Raw genomic sequence first — 27,111 nt, 5'->3', positions numbered from 1 at the left:
TAAACAAGTGTTTTGAGCACAGATGTGACCAAAATAAGGATGAATTTGCTGTTTTGAAGCAGCAGATATGTCTTACTTGCCTCAGTCATTTTTACTGATTACTCTTGTGAAGAATATTATATCTTCACAAGTAGCTTGTGCAATAAATGTTCTCTTATTCTTTGCAGGCCCACTCTTCCACCTCCACTGCCAACCCGACCTAAAAAACCTTGTAAGTGAATGGAGATATTCTTCTCTGCTTTGCTTTTCTTTTTATGATCACAAACCGGTAGTTAAAGTTTTCAGAAAATTGATGTTCAGTTCTTGATGATAGCATGAATAAGGAAAACTAGAGACAACAATGTGAAATCGGCTTCCCCAGCAATGTCTGCAATCTCTTGCATGTCATTTAGGGAAGCTGGGTAGTTGCTCTTCATTTCCTTCCCTGGATTTTGCCTATTTGAGGCTTTGTGACAGAAGACGATAAAGTCTAGCATGAGAAACCGGCATTCACCCGATTGGTATTTTCTGCCATATGTTCAGAATGGCAAATTAACAGCAGACCAGCCTGGGTTATTATACAAGACTGAAAAGCACAAAGCCAAAAATCACCGCCAAATATAATTATATCTTTGTGAATGTGTAGACCACATCCTTAGTAACAGGATTGTCTCAGGAGTCGACCTAAATTGTTGCCTGGAATTTGCCTCAGAAAGTTCTCTGTTGAGAGACTAACACCCCCAAAACCCCACCTTATGCAATGGAATAAATGGTGAAAATCAGCCATTGCGACCTTTTCTCCAGGATTATATTCTAAATCATGAAGAATTTTAACAGAGTGAATAGGAGAATCTGTTTTCAGTGGCAAGGGTTGGGTAACTAAAGGACACAGATGTAAGGTAATTGGCAAAATATGCAGAGACAAGAGGGAACATCTACTTATGCAGTGAGTTCTAATCTGGAATGCAATTTGAGAAAGTGCAGTGGAAATAAATTCAACAGGAACGGTCAAAACAAATTGGCATGGAAAATATAAAGCTGTTGGAAAGAGGGAGGGGGGTGGGACTAACTGCATAGCTCTTTCAGATACTGACACATGCACCATGAGCTGAATGACCTCCTGTGCTGCACCATTTTCTCATTTCCCACTTAATTGATCGTGAGAGACCAGGAGAACCCACAGAATTCCTTCCCCTGTAGCATCAGCTGATTGGTAGATGAGATTTAGCACACTGCCCTCTTGATTCAAACCTCAAACGTTCTCCAGATTGGCTGTTCAGGTTTTTGACTGGAATCTTGCATATTCAGTTTAGGCAGAGATTTCTGTGAATCTTCCACAAAGTTACATTGACTTGCTGGTATCCTGTAAGTGGTGTGCAAACGGGGTACATTCAGTTTTAACTTAATCATGTGAATTTATGCTCTCTTTAACAACTGCTTCCCCACAGTGGCAGACTTGCACGTTGTGGGGCCCCACGTTCACCTTCATTTCTGTCCCCCTCTCCCAATGACATACTATTCCTCTCAATGGCATCATGCCCCTCACGACCCCATCTACCTCCCTTCACAGAAAGCAAAGGCGCAATCCACAAAAATACGGAAATTGATCATTACTTTAATGCTTTTTAACCTGTAAAGACACCTCTTACAGTTTTCCCCCCACTCCAGCTATGCCCCCTCCCAATTCTATCCCCTCTACCAATGTTATCCCCTTTCAAGCTTTGCTCCCTATCCAGCTTTGTCCCTTCTCTCAGCTTTTCCCCCTCCGAGTTTCATCCCTTCTCTCAATTTCATCCTCATCACAGGTTTTCCCCATTCCAGTCATAAGACCATCAGATATAGAAGCAGAATTAGGCTACTTGGCCCATCGATCTGCTCCGCCATTCAATTGTGGCTGGTATTTTTCTCCTCCCCATTCTCCTGCCTTCTCCCCATAACCCTTGATCCCCTTATTAATCAAGAACCTATCTATCTTGGTCTTAAAGACATTCAGTGATTTGGCCTCCATAGCCTTCTGTGGCAAGAGTCCCACACGTTCACCACCCTCTGGTTGAAGAAATTCCTCCTCCTCCTCTCTGTTTTAAAGGACCGTCTCTTTAGTCTGAGATGGTGTCCTCTGGTTCTAGTTTTTCCTACAAGTGGAAACATCCTCTCCACATCCACTCTATCCAGGCCTCGCAGTATCCTGTAAGTTTCAATAAGATCCCCCTCATCCTTCTCCACTCCAATGGGTACAGACTCAGAGTCCTCAACCGTTCCTCATACAACAAGCTGTTCATTCCAGAGATCATTCTTGTGAGCCTCCTCTGGACCCTTTCCAAGGCCAGCGCATCTTTCCTTAGATACGGGGCCCAAAACTGCTCACAATACTCCAAATGGGGTCTGACCAGAGCCTTATACAGCCTCAGAAGTACATCACAGGTCTTGTATTCTAGCCCTGTTGACATGAATGCTAACATTGCATTTGCCTTCCTAACTGCTGACTGAACATGCACGTTAACCATAAGAGAGTCTTGAACAAGGACTCCCAAGTCCCTTTGTGCTTCTGATTTCCTAAGCATTTCCCCATTTAGAAAATAGTCAATGCCTAAAATCCTTCTTACAAAGTACATAACCTCACACTTTTTTCCACATTGTATTTCATTTGCCACTTCATTGCCCACTCTCCTAGCTTGTCCAAGTCCTTCTGCAGCCCCCTTGCTTCCTCAATACTACCTGTCCCTTTACAGATCTTTGTATCATCTGCAAACTTAGCAACAGTGCCTTCAGTATCTTCTTCCAGATCATTGATGTATATTGTAAAATGTTGTGGTCCCAGCACAGACCCCTGAGGCACACCACTCGTCACCGGCTGCCATCCTGAAAAAGACCCCTTTATCCCCACTCTCTGCCTTCTGCCAGTCAGCCAATCCTCTATCCATGCCAGGATCTTACCCTTAACACCACGGGCTCTTAACTTATTTAACAATCTCCCATGCGGCACCTTGTCAAAGGCCTTCTGGAAATCTAAATAAATCACGTCCATTGGTTCTCCTTTGTATAACTTCCGTGTTACCTCCTCAAAGAACTCTAACAGATTTGTCAGACATGACCTCGCTTTGACAAAGCCGTGCTGACTCAGTCCTATTTTACCATGTACTTCCAAATACGCCACGATCTCATCTTTAATAATGGACTCTAAAATCTTACCAATGACCAAAGTCAGGCTAACCGGCCTATAATTTCCTGTCTTCTGCCTCCCTCCCTTCTTAAACAGTGGTGTTAAATTAGCCACTTTCCAGTCCTCTGGGATCCTTCCTGCCTCCAGTGATTCCCGAAAGATCACCACCAATGCCTCCACAATTTCCTCAGCTATCTCTTTTAGAACCCGGGGGTGTAGTCCATCCAGTCCAGGTGACTTATCCACCTCCAGGCTTTTCAGTTTTCCCAGAACCTTCTCCTTAGTAATGGTCACGGCACTCACGTCTGCCCCGATTCTCCAGGAGCTCTGGCATCCCACTGGTGTCTTCCACCATGAAGACTGATGCAAAGTAACTGATCTGCCATTTCTTTGTTTCCTATTATTACTTCTCCAGCCATAGCTTGCACTCATATTTCATCTTCTCTCCCCTTATTACTTTTTTAGTTGTCCTCTGCTCGCTTTTAAAGGTTTCCCAATCCTCTGGCTCCTCACTATTCCTCGCCACTTTGTACGCTTTTTCTTTTGCTTTTATGCTGCCCTTGACTTCCCTCGTCAACCATGGATGCCTTGTCCTCCCCTTAGCATGTTTCCTCCTCCTTGGGATGAATTTCTGCTGTGCCTCCCGAATAACCCCCCAAAACTCCTGCCATTGCTGTTCCACTGTCTTCCCTACTAAGTTCCTTTTCCAATCAACTCTGGCCAGCTCCTCCTCCATATCTTTGTAGTTACCCTTATTTAATTGTGATACCGTTACATCTGATTCCAGCTTCTCCCTCTCAAACTGCAGGATAAATTCTATCATATTGTGGTTACTGCTCACTAAGGGTTCCTTCACCCTAAGATCTGTAATCGAGTCTGCCTCATTACACATTACCAAATCCAGAATTGCCTGTTCCCTAGTGGCTCTACCCCAACTGCACAAAAAAACTATTTCTTAAACATTCCACAAATTCCATTTCTTGGGACCCACTACCAACCTGATTTTCCCAGTCCGCCTGCATATTGAAGTCCCCCATGATTACTGTGATATTGCGTTTTTTACATGCTTTCTCTATCTCCTTATTTATCTTCTGCCCCACATCCTGACTACTGCTAGGGGGCCTGTACATAACTCCCATCAGGATCTTTTTACCTTTGTGATTCCTCAACTCTACCCACAGAGATTCAATGCCTTCTGATCCTACATTGTTCCTGGCTACCGATTTAACTTCATTCCTTACTAACAATGCAACGCCGCCCCCTTTGCCCATCTGCCCTTTCAATAGGACACGTATCCTTGTATATTTAGATCCCAGCCCTGATCCCCTTGCAACCACGTCTCTGTGATGCCTACAACATCGTACCGGCCAATTTCAATGTGCGCATCAAGCTCATTTACCATGTTCCATATACTGCACGCATTAAGGTACAATACCCTCAGTCCTGCATTGACCATCTCCCCTCTCATACTTGTCACCTTTTTTGCTCTGCCTGAGGGTGATGTCGTTCTCTTATTTTTGTTATCGATTTTCCCCTTGAGTTATGACACCTTCTAAGCTAACACTCTGGTTCCCCAACCCCCTGCCATACATGTTTAAATCCTCCCGAGTGACACTAGCAAACCTCCCAGCCAGGATATTGGTGCCCCTCGAGTTTAGATGCAACCTGCTCTTCTTGTACAGGTCCCACCTGCCCCAGAAGAGAACCCAGTGGTCCAGAAATCTGAAACCCTCTCTCCTACACCACTGGTTTAGCCACGTGTTTAGCTGCACTATTCTCTTATTTCTCGCCTCACCTGGCATGTGGCACAGGGAGTAATCCCGAGACGTCCTGCTTTTTAGCTTACTGCCTAACTCCCTGAACTCCTTCTGCAGGACCTTGTCGCTCTTCCTGCCTTTGTCGTTAGTACCTATTGTACTACAACCTCTGGCTGTTCACCCTCCTCCTTTAGGATCTCCAGTGTTTGTTCAGAGACATCCTAGACCCTGGCACCAGGGAGGCAACACACCATCTTGGAGTCTCTTTCACTTCCAAAGAAGCACCTATCTGTCTTGTCCCATCTCCCAGTTTTGCCATCACTCTTGCAGTTTTGCCCCGCCTTGCACCTCCCCTCGCTACTGACTGCCTCACTACGGCCTGCCCAGCCCTCCTCAGCCCTGGCCTGGGGTTTGAGTCGCTCCTGCTTCCCTCAGCAACAGCTTGCTTCCAAGTCCTGATCGGCTGGCTGACTCACCACCTCCCTTGTGGTTTTAGCCAATTTGCCTGACCCCGATGGTGCTACGAATCTCGCCCTCACCTCGACGACCTCACCTCGCTGCTGGCTCGGCTGCCTGGATATGACCTTTCCTGGACTTGGGATTGAGTCAGCCCCTGCTCCCCTTGACGACCGGCGCCTTGCATCTTGACTCGCTCAACGGCCTGGCAGGCTGCCTGGCTTTGGTCTCACTGCCCAGCCCTGGTCAGGGAGTCAAGATGCCTCTGCTTCCTTCGATGACCTTGCTTTGCTGCTGGCTAAGGCGTCGCCTGTCCTGCTCTGGCTGGTGGTGTGAAGTCTGCCTCACAGCTCCCATCGATGATGGCACCTCGCTTGAGTACCTCGCCTCACTGCTGCCTGGCTATGGCCTGTCCTCCTCAGGTCTGGGTCACGATCGAGAAACCTGCTTTTTTTTCACAAAAACACAGACAATCTTTGCTTTGACTGCTGCCTCGCTCCCTCCCAAGTCACCTCAGCGACTTTGGATCACCGCTTTCCTGCTCTGAGGGGACTCATCAGCAGGCAATGCAGAGCAACAGCAGACTCTGATCGGTGCCCAAGGACTGCCCATGGACACCGACCAACATGGGCCCCCTGCGCCGAAGCACAGTGTGTTTCATTGTATGTGCACCGTTGCTTCCACAAGTATAATTTTTCCTCAAACTGGTAAGATGCAGTCAGTCCAAGTGTGTCAAACCCTGGATCAGAAAGTTGTGATTTCAGACACATACTGTGTTAGAGTAGGGAGGGATCACTGGATAGTGGACTGATGAGAGCTATTGAGATGAGATACCAGATCAAACCAATCTTTATGGATATTGCAAATGGGAAGCTTTTATTGATAGGTTACCAAACACACCGTGCCTTTCAAAATGTAACAGTTCTGAGCTTTAATGTGTTCGCCAATAAGTTACTTCTGTGCATAACACTTCAAAATACCCGGGGCTAGATTCTACCACGCGCCACATTTCTACCCTGACCCGACGGCAGGATTCTCCGTTGTGGGGCAGCCCCATGCCGTTGGGAAACTCCCAGGCGCCGGCAAAACGGAGAATCCTGCCCCCTATCTGTATTGTTAATCGTAGTCGGTTCCCCAGTGATAATGTTGTTGGCTAGAAGTTTGTTATTTCACAGCTTTTCTTTGTTTCTTCTTGAATATCTATTGTATTTCATTTTGATAACAGATCAGCAAGATGTGCAAAAGTGGGGTGAGAATGAATTAGTAAGTACTTGAGTCAAATTTTCTCTGCTGGTTATTAACCCTGGTAAAACATTAAAGTTGTAATTTAACAAAACAAATCGATGAAATGTATTCCAAATGGCAGGGGGAGGGAGGGCAAAACTACAAGAAGTGTTATGGTTAATGGGAACCAAAGCAGCAGGTCAGCATGTGAGGAGAAGTGGAGATTAATAGGATAAAAGGCAGGACCAGTTTCACAATTACGGATGGGAGGGAAACGTAAAAATTAAAACGTAAGGTGACTGCGGGAGTGAAAGTTGGGAATGAGGCTGAGTGTTATCCAAGATTAATAAAGGAGGTCAAAATGTGTGAAAAGCGCAGTGCGCAAGAAAATTCTGCAAGGGAAAGACAAATCAGTCGAACATTTTTAAAAACCTTGTACCTAAATGCATGCAGTATTCGGAATAAAGTCAATGAACTGACGTCACAAAGGGGTATGATTTGGTGTGGATAACTGAAACATGGTTGCAGGAGGACCGAGACTGGGAGTTGAATGTCCAATGGTACGCCGTAAGCTGAAATGCTAAAAGCAAATTACTGCGGATGCTGGAGTCTGAAACCAAAGGGAAAATTTGCTGGAAAATCTCAGCAGGTCTGGTAGCTGTAGGGAGAGAAAAGAGCTAACGTTTCAAGTCAGATGACCCTTTGTCAAAGCATTCTGAAATGATAGACAGGATGGAACAGGAGGTGGAGTTGCTTTATTGGTTAAAAATGACATCAAGGCTGTATTAAGTTAGGATATTGGAACTAAGAGTCAAAATTTTGCATCAATCTGGGTGGAAATAAAAAAAACAAGGGAAAAAAACTCCTTCGTAGGAGTAATTACTGGCCCCCCGAGCAATACTTTCGAAGTGGGGCATAGTGTAAACCAAGAAATAATGAGGGCATGTGAGAAGGACAAAGCGATAATCATGGGTTGATAAATAGTTTTGTTGTCAAGGATCCGCTTGGAAGGAGTAATCACAACACACTAGAATTTCAAATTTAGATGTGTGAGAGAAGACAAAGTGCCAAACTAGAATTTTGGCATTGAGCAGAGGCCTGAGGAAAGAGTTGGTCCACGCAGGCTGGGCACAAACAATTGAGGGTTGGACAGTTGAGGAACAATGGCAGATGTTCAGAGAGATATTATTCCTCTCAATTGAAGTACATTACTGAGAGAAAGAGAAATTGTAAAAGGGAAAAAAACATTCCATGGCTAATCAAGAAGTCAAGGAAGATATAAAGTCAAAAACTAGGGCATACCATACTGCAAAAGCTCATGGCAAGCTGGAAGATTGGGAGAACTTTAAGGTTCAGCTTTAAGGTGACTAAAAATAAAATCAACAGAACGAAGATGGAAAGGAAACTAGCAGAAAATACACCAAAAGCCTCCATCTGTATATAAAGAGGAAGAGAATAGCTAAAAGTAAGGGGGCGATTCTCCGATATTGAGGCCAAGTGTTCGTGCCGTCGTGAACGCCGTCGCGTTTCACGACGGTGCAAACAGGGCCCGGATACAACCTATTCTGGCCCCCACAGGGGGCCAGCGCGGCGCTGGAGCGGTTCACGCCACTCCAGCGTCCTTACGCAGTGCCAAATGGGCGCCGCGCCAACCCGCGCATGCCCAGTTGGGCCAGCCCAATTATGTGCATGCGCAGTTGGGCAGCGCTATCCTGCGCATGCGCGGGGAACGTCTTTCGCACGCCGGCCCCTCACCAACATGGAGCCGGTGTTCTGGGGCCGCGCGCGGAAGGAGGTAGGCCCGGGGAGGGGTGGGGTGGGGAGAGGTCGGCCCGCCGATCGGTGGGCCCTGATCCCATCGGAGGCCACCCTGGGAAAAGAGCACCCCCCCCCCCCAGTGTTCCTGTAGAGTTCTCGCTGGCAGCGACCAGGGGTGGACGGTGCCGGCGGGAACCTGTTGTGTCGTAGCGGCCACTCGACCCATCCGGGCCAGAGAATTGCCGCTTGTCGGTTCTCCGAGCGGCCCGGTGCGAATCGCGTGCCGCTGGTTTCCGGGAGGTGGGAGAATCACGTCCGGGGGTCGGGGCGGCGTGGCGCGATTCGCGCGGCGCCCCGGCGATTCTCCCACCTGTCGTGGGGGGGTGAATAGCGCCCTAAATGTTGGTACTTTAGAGGACAATGTGGGTGAGGTAATAATGGGGAACACCCGAGATGGCGGAGGCACTGAAGCAATATTTTGCGCCTGTCTTCACGGTAGAAGATGATGTTTTTCCAAAACTACAGTTAATGCAGAGGAACGTAGTGCAATAACCATCCCTGGGATGACAGTTTTCAATAGATAAATGGGATAAACGGCAGATAAGTCTCCGGGACGTGATGGTCTGCACCCCGGGGTATTAAGGAGCTGGCAGCAGAGATAGAAGATGTATTAGTTCTGATATGTCCGAATTCCCTGGATTCTGGAAGTAGATTGGAAACACGCTAATATGATGCCCCTATTCAAAACGGGAAAGAGGCAAAAGTAGGAAACTACAGACCGATTAGCTTGACGTCTATGGTGGGAAAGTTGCTGAAATCAATCATTAAGGAGGAGATAATATTTAGAAAGACAAAGCTCAATCCATCATTGTCAGTATTGTTGGAGGGTAAGTGTTGCTTGACCAACTTGCTTGAGTTATTTGAGGATGTAACCAGCAAGGTGGATAATGGGGGGGCATGTGGATGTGGTTTATCTAGACTTCCAGAAGTCGTTTGACAATGTGTCACATAAGACTGATCCAGAAGGTGAGATCGCAGGGGATTTGGGTAGAGCGCTAGATTGAATTGAGGATTGGCTGACTGACAGAAAGCAGAGGGTTGGGATAAATGGGTCCTTCTCTGGCTGGTGAACTGTAACCAACGGGGTTCTGCAGTGGTCAGTCCTCGGGCCTCAACTGTTTACAATCTATATAAATTATTTGCAAGCAGGGACAGAATGTAACGTAGCAAAATTTGCAAATGATACCAAAATAGGTGGGAAAGCAGGCAGTGAAGGTGACAGACAGCTATAGATAGGCTGGGCATTTGGGCCAAAATTTGGCAGATGGGGCTTAATGTCGTTAAGTGTGAGGTGATCCATTTTGGCCGAAAAAGTAGAAAGGCAAATTATTATCGAAATGGAAAAAAGATTTAAAATGAGTCTGGGCAGAAGGATCTGGTGTCTTTGTTCATGAATCGCAGAAAGCCGGTATGCAGGTATGTAATTTAAAAAGTCAAATGGAATATTACTGCAAAAGGGCGGGAGTATAAAAGTAGAGAAGTGTTGCTGCAATTGTATAGGGTGTTGGTGAGACCACAGTTTTGGTCTCCTTATTTGAGGATCGATGTGGTGGCATTGGAGGCAGTTCAGAGGATGTTCACCAGATTGATTCCAGAGATGAAAGGGTTGATGTATGAAGAGAGATTAAACAGTTTGGGCTTTTACTCGCTGGAGTTTAGAAGATGAGAGGGGATCTGATCGAGGTATATAAAATACTAAAAGTGATTGATAAAGTAAACTTAGACCAAATGTTCCCCCTTGCAGGGCAATCTAGAACGAGAGGTCACAGATACAGGTTGACAGGCGGTAGATTTAGAACAAATGTAGAGGAACTACTTTTCGCATAGGGTGGTGAATTTGTGGAACTCACTGCCCATAGTGCGGTGGAATCTGAATAATTAAATGGTTTCAAGAAGGAAGTAGATACATATTTGATTTTTTAAAAATGGGTTAAAGTGATATGAAGACCAGGCAGGGAGGTGGATTTGAGACCAGGAAGTGATCAGCCATGATCTGATTGAATGGCGGAGCAGTCTCGAAGGGTTGAATTGCCTCCTTCTATGTTCCTTTCCTTCATGTATCCGTCCTTCCTTCTCTCACTGCCAGCTTCCCTAGTTGCAACAATCCACCCAATCCACAACAGCAAAGTTTTTTGCTTTATGCAACTACGGTACTCTGATTTGTTTCAGTCAGAGAAAATATTAACATTCATATTTCATCTTTCTCTTATTAAAAAAATTTTTTTAACAACATTTTACAAACCACTACAGAAAGAAAGCACCAAAAACATAATAATAAAGAAAAGCGAATTAACAACTTAACAAAACAAGGTGGGGTATCTGCCCTTTACCAGTGAAATCTAACCACCATCCGCTGCCAACCTCCACTTAACGTTCCGCGAGAAAGTCAAGGAACGGTTGCCACCGCCTGGAGAACCCCTGCAAGGACCCTCTTAAGGCAAACTTTATCCTTTCCAAACTTAGAAATCCAGCCATGTCACTGACCCAAGTCTCCACACTTGTGGGTTTCGCATCCCTCCACATTTAGAAGAGCTGTCTCTGGGCTACCAAGGAGGCAACGGCCAAGACTCCGGCCTCTTTCGAATCCTGCGCTCCCGGATCTTCTGATACCCCAAATATCGCTATCCCCCAGTTCGGCTTTACCCGAGTGTCCAACACGTTGGACATAGCCTTTGCAAAATCTCTCCAAAATTCTTTAAGTGCCAGGCATGCCCAAAACATATGGACATGGTTTGCTGGGCTCCCTGAACACCTCACACACCTGTCCTCCACCCCAAAGAACTTGCTCATTCTCGCCACTGTCATATGCGCCAGGTGCACCACCTTAAACTGAATCAGGCTAAGCCTGGCACAAGATGAGGAGGAATTGACCCTGCCCAGGGCTTCTGCCCACAGGCACTCACCCAGCTCCTCCTCCCACTTGCCCTTCAGAGGCACTCCTGCAGCTCCTGGTACATGTCCGATACCTTTCCGTCCCCTACCCACACGCCCGAGACCACCCTGTCCTGTATCCTCCGGGCCGGTAGCAGCGGAAATTCCCCCACCTGCTTCCTCACGAAGGCCCGGACCTGCAGGTATCTAAAGGTATTCCCTGGGGGCAACCCAAATTTCTCTTCCAGCGCCCTCGGGCTAGCAAAAGTCCCGTCAATAAACGAGTCCCCCATCCTTTTAATACCCGCTCTATGCCAGCTTAGGAATCCACCGTCTATTCTACCTGGAACGAACCTGTGATTGTTCCGTATCAGGGTCCAGACTGAGGCCCCTACCTCTCCCCTGTGCCGTCTCCACTGACCCCAGATCCTCAATTTCGCCATCACCATTGGGCTTGTGGTGTACCATGTCGGCGGGAGCGGCAGCGGTGCCGTTATCAATGCCCCCAGGCTAGTATCCAGGCAAGACGCCGCCTCCAACCGTTTCCATGCCGCCCCCCCCCCCCCTCCCTCTACTACCCATTTCCGAATCATGGATATATTCGCTGCCCAATAATAGATGCAGAAGTTCGGCAGCACCAGCCCACCCCTTCCCCGACTGCACTCTAAGAACAGTCTCTTAACACGCGGGGACTTGTTTGCCCACACAAATCACATGGTAATCCTGTTCACCCGCTTGAAGAAGGACCTGGGGATGAGGATTGGAAGGCACTGGAAGACGAACAAGAACCTGGGTCATCTTCACGGACTGCACCCTGCCCGCCAGGGAAAGCGGCAGCATGTCCCACCTCTTAAAGTCCTCCTCCATCTGATCCACCAGCCGCGCTAGATTGATCTTGTGCAGGGCATCCTAACTCTTAGCCACCTGTATGCCGAAATAGCGAAAGCTCCTCTCCACCATCTTAAGCGGTAGCTCTCCCAGTCTCTTTTCCTGGCCCCTCGCATGTATCACAAAAAGCTCTCTTTTCCCGACATTCAACTTATACCCCGAAAAGTCCCTGAAATCTTTAAGGATCTGCACGACCTCCCCCATCCCCTCCACCGGATCCGAAATGTACAGAAGCATGTCATCCGCATAGTGAAACCAGATGCTCCTCAATCCCCTCCCCCCGAACCAGCCCCCTCCAGTTTCTAGACTCCCTCAACGCCATGGCCAGTGGCACGATTGCCAGGGGAAACAGCAGGGGGGACAGGGGGCCACCCCTGCCTCGCTCCTTGATGTAGCCTAAAGTACTCCGACCGCAGCCGGTTCGTCGACACACTCGCTACAGGGGCTTGATACAGCAATTTAACCCACCCTATGAATTACTCACTAAATCCAAATCTGCCTAACACTGCCCACAGGTACTCCCACTCCACCCGATCAAAGGTCTTTTCCGCGTCCATTGCCGCCACCACTTCTGCATCCCCTCCTTCCAAGTGCATCGTGATCACATTCAGGAGCCTCAGCACATTTGTGTTCAGCTGCCTGCCCTTCACAAACCCCGTCTGATCCTCATTGATCACTCCTGGGACACAGTCCTCAATTCTGGTGGCCAGGATCTTGGCCAACGGTTTGGCATCTACATTAAGGAGCGATATCGGCCTGTAGGAGCCACATTGCATCGGGTCCTTATCTCGCTGAAGGATGAGCGAGATCATAGCTTGCGACATCGTCGGGGGAAGGTTCCCTTTTCCTTAGCCTCATTGAAGGTTCTCAACAATAATGGGCCCAACAGCTCTGAGAAATGCCTGTAAAATTCTACGGGATATCTGTCCGGTCCCGGGGCCTTGCCCGACTGCATACCCTCCAAACCCTTAAACAATTCCTTCATCTCAATCGGAGCCCCCAATCCCTCTACCCGCCCCTCCTCCACCTTAGGGTACCTCAGTTGGTCCAAGAATCGCAACAAACAGCAATGAAGTAAATTACCAAATCTTTTGAGTGGCAATGATGGTGATAAACATTGGCCAGGGCATCTGAAAAATCGGTGGTTCTTGTTAGAATAGTGCCACAGGATCTTTTACAATCACAAGATAGAGCAGACAGAGTTTCAGTTCAACCCAATATTTCCTCAGTACTGCTACTGAGTGGATCATATGCTCAAGTATCCAGAGTTGTGCTTGAACTCACACCTATCTAACTCAGAGATTCTTGTCGGGAGAGAAACATGGGAGCAGAGACAGAGTAAAGCAGAGATAAAGGAGGACATGGACTCCAAGTGTCCACTTTGGCACAGTGTAGCAGTCTCGCCTCTGAAGGAGATGGTTGTGGGTTCAAGCCTCTTTTGGAATTTTGTGCCCATAATCCAGGCGGCAGATACCCCAGTGCTGTACTGAGGGGTTGCTGCACTGCTGGAGGTGCTATCATGAGGACAAGATGTTAAATCTCTTAAGGCAGATAGTAAAAGTTCCCATGGCAGTATTTGAAGAAAAACAAGCAGGTCGTCCTTGTATCCGAGCCAACATTCTTCTGTTCACCAATGTGTAAAACTGAAGATTTAAAAATGTTCTGAGCATCCTGAGGTCATGATATCTGCTGTGGAATTGCAAGTTCTTTCTTTTCATGCTGCTAAATTAATTTCCTGACAAAAAGTTCTGCAGAATTCCTCCCTGATCCTCTGCTAAAGGCAATTGAGAAAAGCTCGGGAATATTATATAAATTGCTAAACTTCATTGTTCACTCCTTGTTCAACCAGATGCATTGGATATTTGACAACACCAGAACCCAAAAGCAGGAAACTTTCAGTATTTGGTGATCTATTCCACAGCCAAAAACCTTCAATCTTCAACATGCACAAGTGTTCATCCAAGTCTCTTTGTCTTCGGGTGAATTTGTAGTGTTAATTGACGCTTTAACTGATGTATTTTGGAGCAGTTTCCTCAGAACAATCATATCAATCTGACTGAATTGCATCTAGCTTTTGATAAAAAGGACACTGGCGCAAGACATGAAATAAGTACGAGATGTAAGGCATTAAGGGCGGTGCTCTAGTTACTGCTAAAAAATTTCCCTATTCCTTACATGTTTCCTTTACTTTAAAAAAAAAAAATTTGAATATAAGTTGAAACACACTCGTGCGGCAGAAACAATGGAGTACATAAGTTGTAAATTACCTCGGGGAAGTTATTTTTCCAGCAGACAGAACAAAGGACCTTTGAATGTACAGCTGATTAAACACAGACAATAACCAAATTCTCAGCTGCTGCAGGCTGCAGACATGACATTGCAGTTGATTCAACAGAATCACAAGAGCACAACCAATTTATATTACCACGCTGGTACAAACATAGATCCATCATTCAATTGAGGTTCTGCAATTGAGGTGCTGCTACAGTCGGGGAACACCAACTTGAGATAATTTTGTTTTCTTTGTAAGCAGATGCAAAGCATGAGCTGATGGGGCGACCATTTTTTTCTGTAATGAAGGGATTTGAAAAAAAAAGCATCAGAATTTTAAAATCGAGGCATTGCTTAACAGGAAGCCAGCGGAGGTCAGCGAGCACAAGGATGATGGGTTAATGAGACTGATGTTGGTTAGGTCACAGGCAGTAGATTTCTGGGTGACCTCATGCCATGCACTTATGAGATCAAGTTTAGAGGGAAAGAAAACAGCCAAGATGGGTGTTGGGAGAGGAAGCAGGTGGGAAAGGGAGAAACAGGATGGTGAGAGGGGAACACAGGAAGCTAAAACAGCGGGAAAAAGAAAGGAGCGCAGTTTCAGAGTGAGAAACAGGTCAGAGGCGAATTGAGCATGTTAAAACAGCGGGGATGGGGGAGGGTCGGGCAAACAGGAGCTGCAGGAGAGAAGCTCACCATAAACAGAGTGGGAAATAGAGTGAGTGACATCACAGTTCATTGGTCAGTAAGTAACTGCTAATTTTAATTAACTATTCTAAATTGCTTTCAGATTAAAGGTAAAAAGGAGAAATATTTTTAAGATTTAAAAAAAATAAAGACCAGTTGTAAATTTATCAAACAAATTGAAAAGTAATTAAATAAAAGGCCGATGCAGGGCCAGGCAACGTGGGAGCTGGTAGACCCCATTGTGATTGCGACTGACTACTTCTGTAGCAAGAGTTGGTCATCAAGGAACGTAAACTCCAGTTGTTCAGCTGGAGTCTGAGCTTTGGATGCTGCAACACCTCATGGGGGAGAGAGTTACCTGGACGGTGTGTTTTAGGAGGCAATCACAACCCTTAGATTAACCATCTTGAATTTGGCCAGAGGTCAGGAACAGGAGGCTGTGACTGGGTGAGACAGGTGCAGCATTGTGGCACAGGGAGCCATTCAAGTGGGGGGGGGGGAGAAAAGAGAAATGTCGTAATAGGGGACAGTATAGTACGAGGCATATACACTTCTCAGGGACCAGGATCAAGAGTCCCGAAGGTTGTGGTGACTACCTGGTGCCATAGTTTGGGTTATCTCATCTGGGCTGCAGAGGAACTTGGAATGGTCAGGGAAAAATCCAATTATTGTGATCCATGTAGGTGCCAAAGGTATAGGTTGAACAAGTAAAGAGGTTCTGCTGAAGGAATGTGAGCAGCTTGGAGCTAAATTGAAAAGAATCAAAAAGGTAATCATCTCCAGAGCTAATTGGTGCAGGCTCAATGAGATTAAAGAAGTAAATTGGTGTGAGAAAAATGGTTTGAATTCATGGGACAGTGACGTCAGTACTGGGGAAAGAGGGAGCCTCCCTGTTGGGACGGTCTGCTCTTGAATCATGCTGGGACCAGAGTCCTGGCAAATCACATTATTAGAGCTATTTAAACTAAATAGTCGGGGGTTTTGCATGGAAAATTATAAAATCAAAGTTAAAGGAGAAGGTCGGAGTACAGATTAGGAGGCTGATTGTTAACAGAAAATAAAAGGAAGGGACAGAACGTGTGAACATCATATTGCACCAAGGCAGTTCTGAGGAGTTTCACTAGATTGATTCCAGAGATGAGGAGTTTGTCTTATAAAGAGAGAATGAGCAGTTTAGGCTCTTCCTCTGGAGCTTAATAGAATCAGGGGAGAGCTGATCTAAGTATATAAGATGCTTAAAGGTATTGACAAAGCGGATGTGTCGACTTCTGGCAGCACTCTGTCAAGGGAAGATGTACACGTGGCGGTTCCCGCTAGAGTACTGCACTGTTGGCCCTTTTCGCTTAATTTTAATGGGTATTTTTGTTTGAAAACCCACATATTTAATGAGATAAGGAACCTGCATTAAGTGAAATGCCCAGAAAAGCCTGGGGAAAAAATGACAAAACCTCCTGGGGCTTGGCAGTGGGAGAAAATGACAGAGGAAGTCTCTGGGGCTCCAGTTACTCCACGAACAGCTTATATGCTTACGAGCTCCTTGGCATTGGAGACGACCAATAAAATGGTAAAGGCACATGGAGTCATGATAGAAGGCATAAATGTGGCCCTTTTGAGGCACAGTTACCAGATTGCCTCTCTGGAAGCAGAGATGACTCTGATGGCAAATGTAAACAAATTGCTGAAGGCCAAAGTGAATGATTTGGAGAATCATTCCAGGAGGCAAAACATCCAAATTATGGGGCTGCCAAGAGGGATGAGAGGCCCAACTCCCCAAGAGTATTTGTAGAGATGTTTTAGAAAGCGGTGGGGGGACTTCCGGTTGTAGCTATGCCTAGGTAGGTCGCACGTTCGGCAGCTCCCGCCGGGAACGGACTTTTGGGCTCTAGAGGGGCCCCAACGGCAATTGTTCGACGGCTTCCAGTGTGGGAAGATGACAGCAAGGTCCCCCCCAACATTATACGGATTGGACCAGGAGTGGAGTGGTGAAAAAAGTGATCTTGGAGCAGCGAAAAGTGAGAGGGAGAAAAAACAAGATGGCGGCGGGTGGAGACCAAGCAGCGTGGGCGCAGTGGTCGCAGGAGCAGCAGGGGTTTCTTAAACGCTGCTTTGAGGAGCTGAAAACCGAAATGCTGGCGCCAATGAAGGCGGCGATTGAGAAGCTAGTGGAGACCCAGAAGGCCCAAGGGACGGCGATCCGGGAGGTACGGAGAACGAGGACGAGATCTTGGGCCTGGCGGTGAAGGTGGAGGTGCACGAGACGCTGCACAAGAGGTGGGCGGAAAGATTTGAGGACCTGGAGAATAGGTCGAGGAGGAAGAATCTTCGGATTCTGGGTCTCCCTGAAGGAGTGGAGAGGCCCGATGCCGGGGCATATATGAGCACGATGCTCAATTCGCTGATGGGCGCGGGAGCATTCCCGAGGCCTCTGGAACTAGATGGGGCTCACCGGGTCCTAGCAAGGAGACCCAAGGCCAACGAGCCACCAAGGGCTGTAGTGGTGAGGTTTCACCGCTTTATGGACAGAGAGTGTGTCCTGAGATGGGCCAAGAAAGAGCGGAGCAGCAGGTGGGGGAACACAGAAATCCGAATCTACCAGGACTGGAGTGCAGAGGTGGCTAAGAAGAGAGCTGGTTTCAATCAGGCTAAGGCGGAGCTCCATCGAAAGGGGGTGAAGTTCGGTATGCTGCAGCCAGCGCGCTTGTGGGTTACGTTCCAGGACCGGCACCACTATTTCGAAACGCCTGATGAGGCATGGAGTTTTATACGGACTGAAAAGTTGGACTCAAATTGAGGGTTTGTTGGGGGGGATGTTTACTGTGTATATGGTGTTTATTACGTTTGGGAATGCTCCTTCGGTTTGGGTGCTAGATGGGGATGGGTGAAAGGATTTGATGGGGAGACTGTGGGAGAGTGTGGGCGTCGGTGTTGGAGGGGCAGACTCCCACGAAGGATGAGGGGGAGTGGAGGCCCGGGGATGGGGAATTGGGGTAGGGCAGCAAAAGGAGCTGCGCCAGATGGGGCGGGGCCGGCTCAGGAAAGCGCGGGCTTTTTCCCGCGCTAGGGAAGGACTGGGGAGGGGGCCGGGGGGGGGGGGGGGGGGGGGGGGGGGGGAGATGGGGGGTGCTGGAGAGAAGCGCACACTGACTGCCAGGGAGGGGGAGGGGGGATTCTCACACTGGGGGGTGGGGGTCGATGGAATGGCGGGAGAGGCCGGGGGTCAGCAGGAGTCAGCTGACTTACGGGAGTGTTATGGGGGGAGCAAAAGGGCTAGGTGTGGATCTAGCGGGGGGGAGGAGGGGGGGGCGGGTTATAGGGTTGCTGCTGCATTGGCCAAAGGGGAGCTGGAAGTAGGAGAGGTGGTCGGGGCGGGGGTCCGCCGTCTGGGGGACTGGAGGGTGCGGGGCGCGCGGGCACGTGGCTGGCCTAGAAAAGGAGATGGCTAGTCGGCGGGGCGGGGGGGGGGGGGGGGGGGGTGTTGAGCAGCCCCCCAATCCGGCTGATAACTTGGAATGTGAGGGGCCTGAACAGGCCGGTCAAGAGGACCCGGGTGTTCGCGCACTTAAAGGGACTAAAGGCAGACGTGGTTATGCTCCAGGAGACACATTTGAAGGTGACAGATCAGGTTAGGCTGAGAAAGGGATGGGTAGGACAGGTATTCCATTCAGGGCTGGATGCGAAGAACAGAGGGGTTGCAATACTGGTGGGGAAGCGGGTGTCGTTTGAGGCAATGAAATTGTAGTGGATAATGGAGGTCGATATGTGATGGTGAGCAGTAGGTTGCAGGGGGTGCGGGTGGTATTGGTAAATGTATATGCCCCGAACTGGGATGATGCCGGATTTATGAAACTCATGCTGGGTCGGATTCCGGACCTGGAGGTAGGAAGCTTGATAATGGGAGGTGGGGGGAGATCTGTACAGATCGCCATAGAAGTCCCTAAATACCTAGTTTATTCTCACCGCACTCCGCACCCACAGGGAGAAGAGAGAGGGCAGGGAGAGGGAGAGGTTGGTGGGGGAGATCTTAAGGGTTACAGGAGATATGCAGAGGCCCCCGAGGAGGGACTACTCAGGGAGCGGCGGAACCTCCAGACGGAGTTCGACCTGCTGACCACAGGGAAAGCAGAGGCACAGTCGAGGAAAGCGCAGGGGGCGGCATATGAGTATGGGGAGAAGGCGAGTTGGATGCTGGCACACCAGCTTCGTAAGAGGGAGGCAGCGAGAGAGATAGGCGGAGTTAAGGATAGCGGGGGGAATACGGTGCGGAGTGCGGTGAGAATAAACTAAGTATTTAGGGACTTCTATGGGGATCTGTACAGATCTGAGCCCCCAGCAGGGGAAGAGGGGATGCGACGATTTTTGGATCAGCTGAGGTTCCCGAGGGTGGAGGAGGAGGAGGTGGCTGGTTTTGGGGCGCCAATTGGGCTGGAGGAGCTGGTTAAAGGATTGGGGAGCATGCAGGTGGGGAAGGCCCCGGGGCCAGATGGGTTCCCGGTCGAGTTCGACAGGAAATATGTGGACCTGCTAGGCCCGTTGCTAGTGAGGACTTTCAATAAAGCAAGGGAGGGGGGGACCTTGCCTCCGTCAATGTCCGGGGCGCTGATCGCTCTGATCCTGAAGTGGGACAAGGACCCACTGCAATGTGGGTCGTATAGACCGATCTCGCTCCTCAATGTGGCTGCTAAGTTGCTGGCAAAAGTGCTGGCTACGAGAATTGAGGACTGTGTCCCGGGGGGTGATCATGAGGTCCAGACGGGATTTGTAAAGGGCAGGCAGCCGGACACTAATGTGCGGAGGCTCCTCATTATGGTTATGATGCCCTCAGTGGAGGGAGAAGCGGAGTTAGTGGCAGCTATGGACGCGGAGAAGGCCTTCGACCGGGTGGAGTGGGAGTATCTTTGGGAAGTGCTGCGGAGGTTTGGGTTCGGGGAGAGGTTCATCGGCTGGGTCAGATTGCGATATAGAGCCCCAGTGGCGAGCGTGGCTACGAATCGGCGGAGGTCGGAGTACTTTCGGCTGTACCGAGGGACGAGGCAGGGGTGCCCCCTGTCCCCCTTGTTGTTTGCATTGGCAATTGAGCCTCTGGCCATGGCACTAAGGGAGTCCATGAAATGGAGGGGAATGGTCCGAGGGGGAGAGGAACATCGGATATCGCTGTATGTGGACGACCTGTTGCTGTATGTGGCAGATCCAGTGGAGGAGATGGCGGAGGTCATGAGGATCCTAAGGGAGCTTGGGGACTTCTCTGGGTATAAGCTCAATGTAGGGAAAAGTGAGCTCTTTGTGGTGCATCCAGGGGACCAGGGAAAGGGGATAGACGACCTGCCGTTGAAGAGGGCGGAAAGGAGCTTTCGGTACTTAGGGATCCAGGTGGCTGGGAGTTGGGGGGCCCTGCACAAACACAATTTGACGCGGTTGGTGGAGCAGATGGAGGAGGATTTCAAAAGATGTGATGTGCTGCCACTCTCGCTAGCGGGCAGGGTGCAGTCGGTTAAAATGATGGTCCTCCCGAGGTTTCTCTTTGTGTTCCAGTGCCTTCCCATTATGATTCCCAAGGCCTTTTTCAAACGGGTGGGTAGGAGCATCATGGGTTTCGTGTGGGCAAATAAGACCCCGAGGGTAAAGAGGGTGTTTCTGGAGTGTAGTAGGGACAGGGGGGGCTGGCTCTGCCGAATTTGTGCGACTATTATTGGGCTGCCAATGTGGCGATGATCCGTAAGTGGGTAATGGAGGGAGATGGGGCAGCGTGGAAGAGGTTGGAGATGGCGTCCTGTGTGGGCACGAGCCTGAGGGCGCTGGCGACGGCACAGCTGCCGCTCTCGCCGACAAGGTACACCACGAGTCCGGTGGTGGCGGCGACGTTGAAGATCTGGGGGCAGTGAGACGACACAGGGCGAGGTGGGAGCCTCCGTTTGGTCCCTGATTCGGGAGAACCATCGGTTCATCCCGGGAAGGATGGATGGGGGGTTTCGGAGCTGGCATCGGGCAGGGATTAGAAGAATGGGGGACCTGTTTATAGATGGGACATTTGCGAGCCTAGGGATGCTGGAGGAGAAGTTTGGGTTACCTCCTGGAAATGCTTTCAGGTATATGCAAGTGAGGGCGTTTGTGAGGTGGCAGGTGAGGGAATTCCCGCTGCTCCCGGCACAGGGGACTCAGGACAGGGTGATTTCGGGTGTATGGGTTGGAGAAGGCAGGGTTTCGGTGATCTACCAGGAGCTGAAAGAAGAGGAGGCGGCCTCGGTAGAGGAGTTAAAGGGCAAGTGGGAGGAGAAGCTTGGGGAGGAGATAGATGAGGGTCTGTGGGCTGATGCCCTGAGTAGGGTTATTTCTTCCTCCTCTTGCGCCCGGCTCAGCCTAATACAATTCAAGGTTACTCACAGAGCGCATATGACCGGGGCGAGGTTGAGTAGGTTATTTGGGGTGGAGGACAGGTGTGGGAGGTGCTCGGGAAGCCCGGTGAATCACGTCCACATGTTCTGGTCGTGCCCGGCACTGGATGGGTTTTGGAGGGGTTTCGCGAAGCCTATGTCCAAGGTGGTGAAAGTCCAGGTCAAGCCGAGTTGGGGTTGGCACTATTTGGGGTAACGGACGAGCTGGGAGTGCAGGAGGCGAAAGAGGCCGGTATCCTGGCCTTTGCGTCCCTGGTAGCCCGGCGGAGGATCTTGGAAGGACGCGAAGCCCCCCAGTGTGGAAGCCTGGATAAATGACATGACAGGGTTCATTAAGCTGGAGAGGATAAAGTTTGCCTTACGAGGGTCTGTGCAGGGGTTCTTCAGGCGGTGGCAACCATTCCTAGACTATCTCGTGGAGCGTTAGGAGGAGGTCAGCAGCAGCAGCAACCCAAGGGTGGAGAGGGGGGGTCTCTTTCGGGGGGGGGGGGAATTCGGGTGGGTTGGGGGGGGCTTCCCTATGGGTAATTTTGAATGTCATATGGGGGGGTTACTGTATATGGGGAAACCCAATGTGTAAGTTTTGTATAATTTTTGACTGTTGTGTTTGTGTTTCTTTTTGCTACTCGGGCGGGGGGGGGCGGTTTGTAAAAATTGTATTGGAAAATTTGAATAAACATATTTTTTAAAAAAGAAAGCGGTGGGGGAGTGGACCCATGTCGCCTCCTGAGTTGGACCGGACCCACTGGACACTCCCAAATGAACTCTCATCCCAATGAACCACCACGAGCTGTAAGCGTGAAGTTTCACAACTTCAAAGAAAAAGATTGTCTAGAGATGGATGAGGGAGCATCGTGCCTATAAATGGGAAGGCCACGCCATCAGGTCTTACTAAGATAAAGGAGCGGAGCTGCCAAAGAAGAGGGCAGCGTTCAACAAAGCCAAGGCCACCCGAGACAAAAGTGGAGTCCGGTTTGGGATGGTGCACCCTGTGTGGCTCAGAGTGACTGTTGAAGGAAAAGACTATTATTTTGATGCAATGGGAGAGGCAGATTCCTTTGTAAACAAGCATGGGCTAGGCGTGGAGTGATTGAGGTTTTTGGATATTGGAGATGTGCATGTTATAGTTGTTGAGGATCCTTACTCATGTTTACATTTTTCTTGTTTGAGTTGAATATTTTGCAAATAGGGCTTAGGTCAGTGTTTAGTTTTATGTGGGGTTTTGTTCTAATTGTTGTGAAAATATATAACTCCTTGTTGGAGTACTATGTTTTAAGGGGTTTTGATTCTTTGTAGTTTTTTTGGCAGTCATTTTTCTTCACTCTTCACAGTGACCATATTGCCTCTCTGGAAGGGAGTTGACTCTGATGGCCAATGCAAACAAATCGCTGAAGGCCAAAGTGAATGATTTGGAGAATCGTTCCAGGAGGCAAAACATCAGAATTGTGGGGCTGCTGTAGGGGATGGGAGGTCCAACTCCCCCAGGGCCCTGTTTGCCGAAAAGTTAGCTAACAGGAGTGGTGTGGCGGTGTTGACTACAGCTCATTATGGTAGTTTTGTTTTAGATAATGAGCTTAAATGTTTTTGTTTAGTTTGGGGTTAGATTTATTCAAAGTAGATTCTAGTTGTGCATGTTCGCATTGCTGTTTTCTGGATGCGTCTTTGGATGTGGGAGTGTCGGAGGTGAGGATGAGGGTTTGGGGGTCGGGGTAGTTTGCTGACAGTGACTGCAGATGTTTCTTTGTTAAATCCTGATAGTCAGTTTGGTGGCTGTTTTGGGTGGGACAGGTTCCTGCATCTTCGATGTAACTGTTGGAAAATCCCTCTTGGCGGAAATAGCTGACTCCGAGATTGAGGGTGAATTGGAGACCCACAATTCGTTTGGTTACCTGGAATATCAGGGGGTTGAATGGCCCAATGAAACGGTTGAAAGTATTTGCCCACCCATTTGCCATAGTTAATGCTGTGCACAGTACTGAACGAATGTAGCACTGTTGCAGCTGCACTCTTTCGGAAGAATTAAATAGTGACCATTTTTCACTTTCAGTGAAATGATTGTGCAATAATTACTGCTGTGCTGAGATGGAAAGGAAATTAATTAAGACTGTTGTATTTCATTGCAGGTGAATGGATCTGAGGATGAGGATACCTATGAACCACCCCCAACTGAACGTCCCATGAGAACTTCTACTACAACTGAACCCACCAATGATACTTACTACATGGGTAAAGTCAACTCACTGTGGTAGAACTTAATTAGTAATCATAACCGTTTATTGTCAAAAGTATGAAAATAAAAGTTTATTGTCACAAGTTACTGTGAAAAGCCCCTAGTCGCCACAGGCCGGCACCTGTTCGGGTAAGGTGGTACAGGAATTGGCTTTGTTCTGCATTACAAACCAGCTGTCTAGCCCACTGAGCTAAACTAGCCCTTTGCGGTAGAGATAAAATTATTCCAATATTTCTGACACTAGTTGATGTGGATTAAAGGCCAGACTGTGGAGTTACTTATAATGAAAAATATACAACTTCAGAGTCGGTGGAAGTGTTGGAACAATCTCTTAAAACCAACACACATTTCTCTACGTAATCAGCGAAAGTATTTTTTAAGGGGCAATTTAGCTTGGCCAATCCATCTAGCCTGCACATCTTTGGCGAAGCCCACGCAAACACGGGGAGAACGTGCAAACTCCACACAGACAGTGACCCAGTGCCGGGACCGAACCTGGTACCTCGGCACCATGAGGCAGCAGTGCTAACCACTGTGCCACCGTGCTGCTAGTGAAACTATTTTTTGAGTGCTCAACTCAGGTCACCATTTATGGAGAGTGCCTTGAGTATTATGGATTATCAGTGATCAGCAGCCAGAGAGCTGGTCTGCAGTTATCTGCAAACAGTTAGATCATGGGCATGATTTGTACCGGCAAAACATCAGAATTGTGGGGCTGCTATAGAGAAAGGGAGGTCCAACTCCCCCAGGGCCCTATTTTCTGAAAAGTTAGCTAACAGAAGTGGTGTGGAGGTGTTGACTACAGCTCATTATGGTAGTTTTGTTTTAGATAATGAGCACAAATCATGTCCATTAATGACTGAGATTCCGATCTCACACCAGGTAAAGATCAACAACAGTGCAGTTATTATCCGTAAGTATCTTTTTATTTGTCATGATCCAAACAATCCCGATCCATTATTTATTTCGCTAACAAACATTTTAGAAAGGCATTTATGGATTTATAACAAAAGATATAAATACAAAAGTAAACATAATTCAGTACGTAACACCCCCCCAACCCATAACTATACCCAGCCAACCGAGCTTACACACACAATTCCCACGACCCTTCTTCTCCTCTTGCTGATCCTGCCTAAACTAAACTAATATAACCCACCCCCCTACTCTTTCTGCTAAGTTTAGTTTTCCATGAAGAAGTCGATAAACCCTTCAGACTTCTTAGGGGAAAACTAAACTCTACTCAGAGCATCCTGATGGCTCCATTATCAAGTGATTAATTGAATGAATGGATCAGATCAGATGGTTGTGGTTATATCTCTAGTCTATACAGTTGATCTCGTCCAGAAAAGCTAGGAGAAGATGGAGGGCAACAAAGATTTTAGCTGCTTTTCGCTAACCACTGTGCCACCATGCCGCCCCATAAAATGATAATGCTTGTATTTTTAAAAATTAATTTTTTGCATGTGGGTACTGTTGGCAAGGCCTGCATTTATTGCTCACCTCTTGTTACACTTGACAAGGGAGTGGTGGGCATAACTACGGCAGTCCACGTGGTGAAGCTACTGCCACAATTTCTTTGAGCAGGGAACTTCAGGGTTTTTTGCCTTCAGCTTAGATATTTAGAAAGGTCACCAATACTAATTGCTGGAAAATAATTGACACTGATGTACCCAAACTAAGTCAGACCTTCAGGATAGAGATGGAGATACATTGGGTAAAAATATTTAACCAACATAGACTGGCCAAGAAATTCCAGTGCCCTGTCTGCCTGCATTAGTGCAACAGTGCAGAGCCTCCATCTAGTGATCCTGCCCAAAATCTCACGGGCATTTGGAATTTCTGGTCCAGTAAATGTTGGTTGAATATTTTTTGCCCAATTTATCCCTTCTGTATCCTGAAGGTCTGACTTAGTTTGGGTTCAGTTACACCAGTATCAATTACTTTCCAGTACATCGCAGTCATGTATAGTAGCCCCAAAGTTAGATTGGTGATGTCCACCGATTCCATGCTGACCCAATCCACCCTTGCCATTCTACCTAATAGATTCCCGAGACTCAAATGGAATCCACAGAAAAAAAGTAAGTTTGACGGAACAGTTAACCACCTAACTTTAGAAAATATTTAGGCCTTCAGAAGGTCACAAAGGGATACTAAGTATGCTTTGGCATGAGTTCCAGCAAGGCAGCAAAGATATGAGAGGAGGAAGTCTGAAAAATCCTACTAACGTACCCACTTGAGTGGAAATGTGAGGGGAAAGCTTTGGGCGTATAATCCCCATACCGACTGGAGCTTCTGGTCTTTAATGCAGCAGAATCCAATTGCAGTCAGGTTGGCGTACATACTCCAAGTCTCTTTGGTTGGGGATGTGGCTTACCTAACTCCCAAACGTTTTAGAGCCTGCTGTGATTTTCAGATATCTGTTTGATTTTAGAAAATCCTTATCTTTGTGTAACCCCCTCGAGGCCCATAGTGATATCCTAATCGTTCTCCCCATGGGACTCGTGGAATGCAAGCTTCCCCACTGGTGGGAGGAGGCCAGCCCAGATGGGGTTCGTTACCAGGCTAAAAGCCAGCCTGGGCAGTGGACTGGGGAAACTTACTAGGTGTACACTGCCGTGGTGGCCGTTTTCTATGACAATAAGTAACTCGCGTTCATTCACCAACACGAGCCTCCTGGGTCTTCATGCGACGAGGTAAAAACAATAATTGCAGTTCTGGACATCCCAACTGCACCAGAATATTGGTGTGCAGGAAAGAGATCAGAAACGTTTTGAAAATGCTGCTCTTTGGGAAATGAGAGGCCTTTGATGCAAGCCTGGGAGATTGGGCCCAATATGCAGAACAAATGTGGTATTTCTGCCAGACGGATGTCATCAGTGGAGAGAAGCAAAGGAAAGTAATCCTTCTGACTGCCTGCAGGGCCCCAACCTTGGACATAATCAAGAGCCTCACTTAGTCGGCAGCCCCGGACTCAAAGTTCTTTCATGAACGAGTGAAGTTAGTGGCGAATCATTACGACCTAAAACCGTCCATGACATCATGATAATCCATGATATCGGTTTAACACGGCTGTGTGGACTCCAGGTGAGTTGGTAACGGACTTGCCAACGCGGCTGCGAAGGCGAGCAGAATATTGATTTTGGTTCATCCCTTTCTGAGATGTTAAGGGACTGTCTGATGTGCAGGATTAACAACATGGTAACTCAGAGGAAGTTATTGACAGAATCAACATTGGACCTGAAACGAGCCATCGAGCTAGCCCTGTCACCTGAGAATGCTGGGGAGTTGAGGTGCTCCAGGGTTCATTGGATGATCCCTGTGTAGGAGTGCAGTGACCTCTCAGGGAATTGCTTGCTGAACCAGATCATCACAAAAGCA

At 48.2% G+C, this 27,111-nt stretch overlaps 1 protein-coding gene across 1 annotated transcript in view; it reads left to right on the top strand.

Annotated features, from left to right (window-relative positions):
- The window catches only part of LOC140396903 (uncharacterized), a 117,290-nt gene that overhangs the window by 12,269 nt on the left and 77,910 nt on the right, over nucleotides 1-27,111 (top strand). Inside the window, exons 3-5 of the mRNA XM_072485757.1 lie at nucleotides 168-211; nucleotides 6,578-6,615; nucleotides 23,624-23,726. Of these exons, the coding sequence (XP_072341858.1) occupies nucleotides 168-211; nucleotides 6,578-6,615; nucleotides 23,624-23,726 (185 nt within the window). The remainder of the gene's footprint in view (nucleotides 1-167; nucleotides 212-6,577; nucleotides 6,616-23,623; nucleotides 23,727-27,111) is intronic.

Source organism: Scyliorhinus torazame, chromosome 20, assembly GCF_047496885.1.
Source record: "Scyliorhinus torazame isolate Kashiwa2021f chromosome 20, sScyTor2.1, whole genome shotgun sequence".
In the NCBI taxonomy this organism is placed as follows: domain Eukaryota; kingdom Metazoa; phylum Chordata; class Chondrichthyes; order Carcharhiniformes; family Scyliorhinidae; genus Scyliorhinus; species Scyliorhinus torazame.
This window is presented reverse-complemented; position numbering and strand designations above follow the sequence as displayed.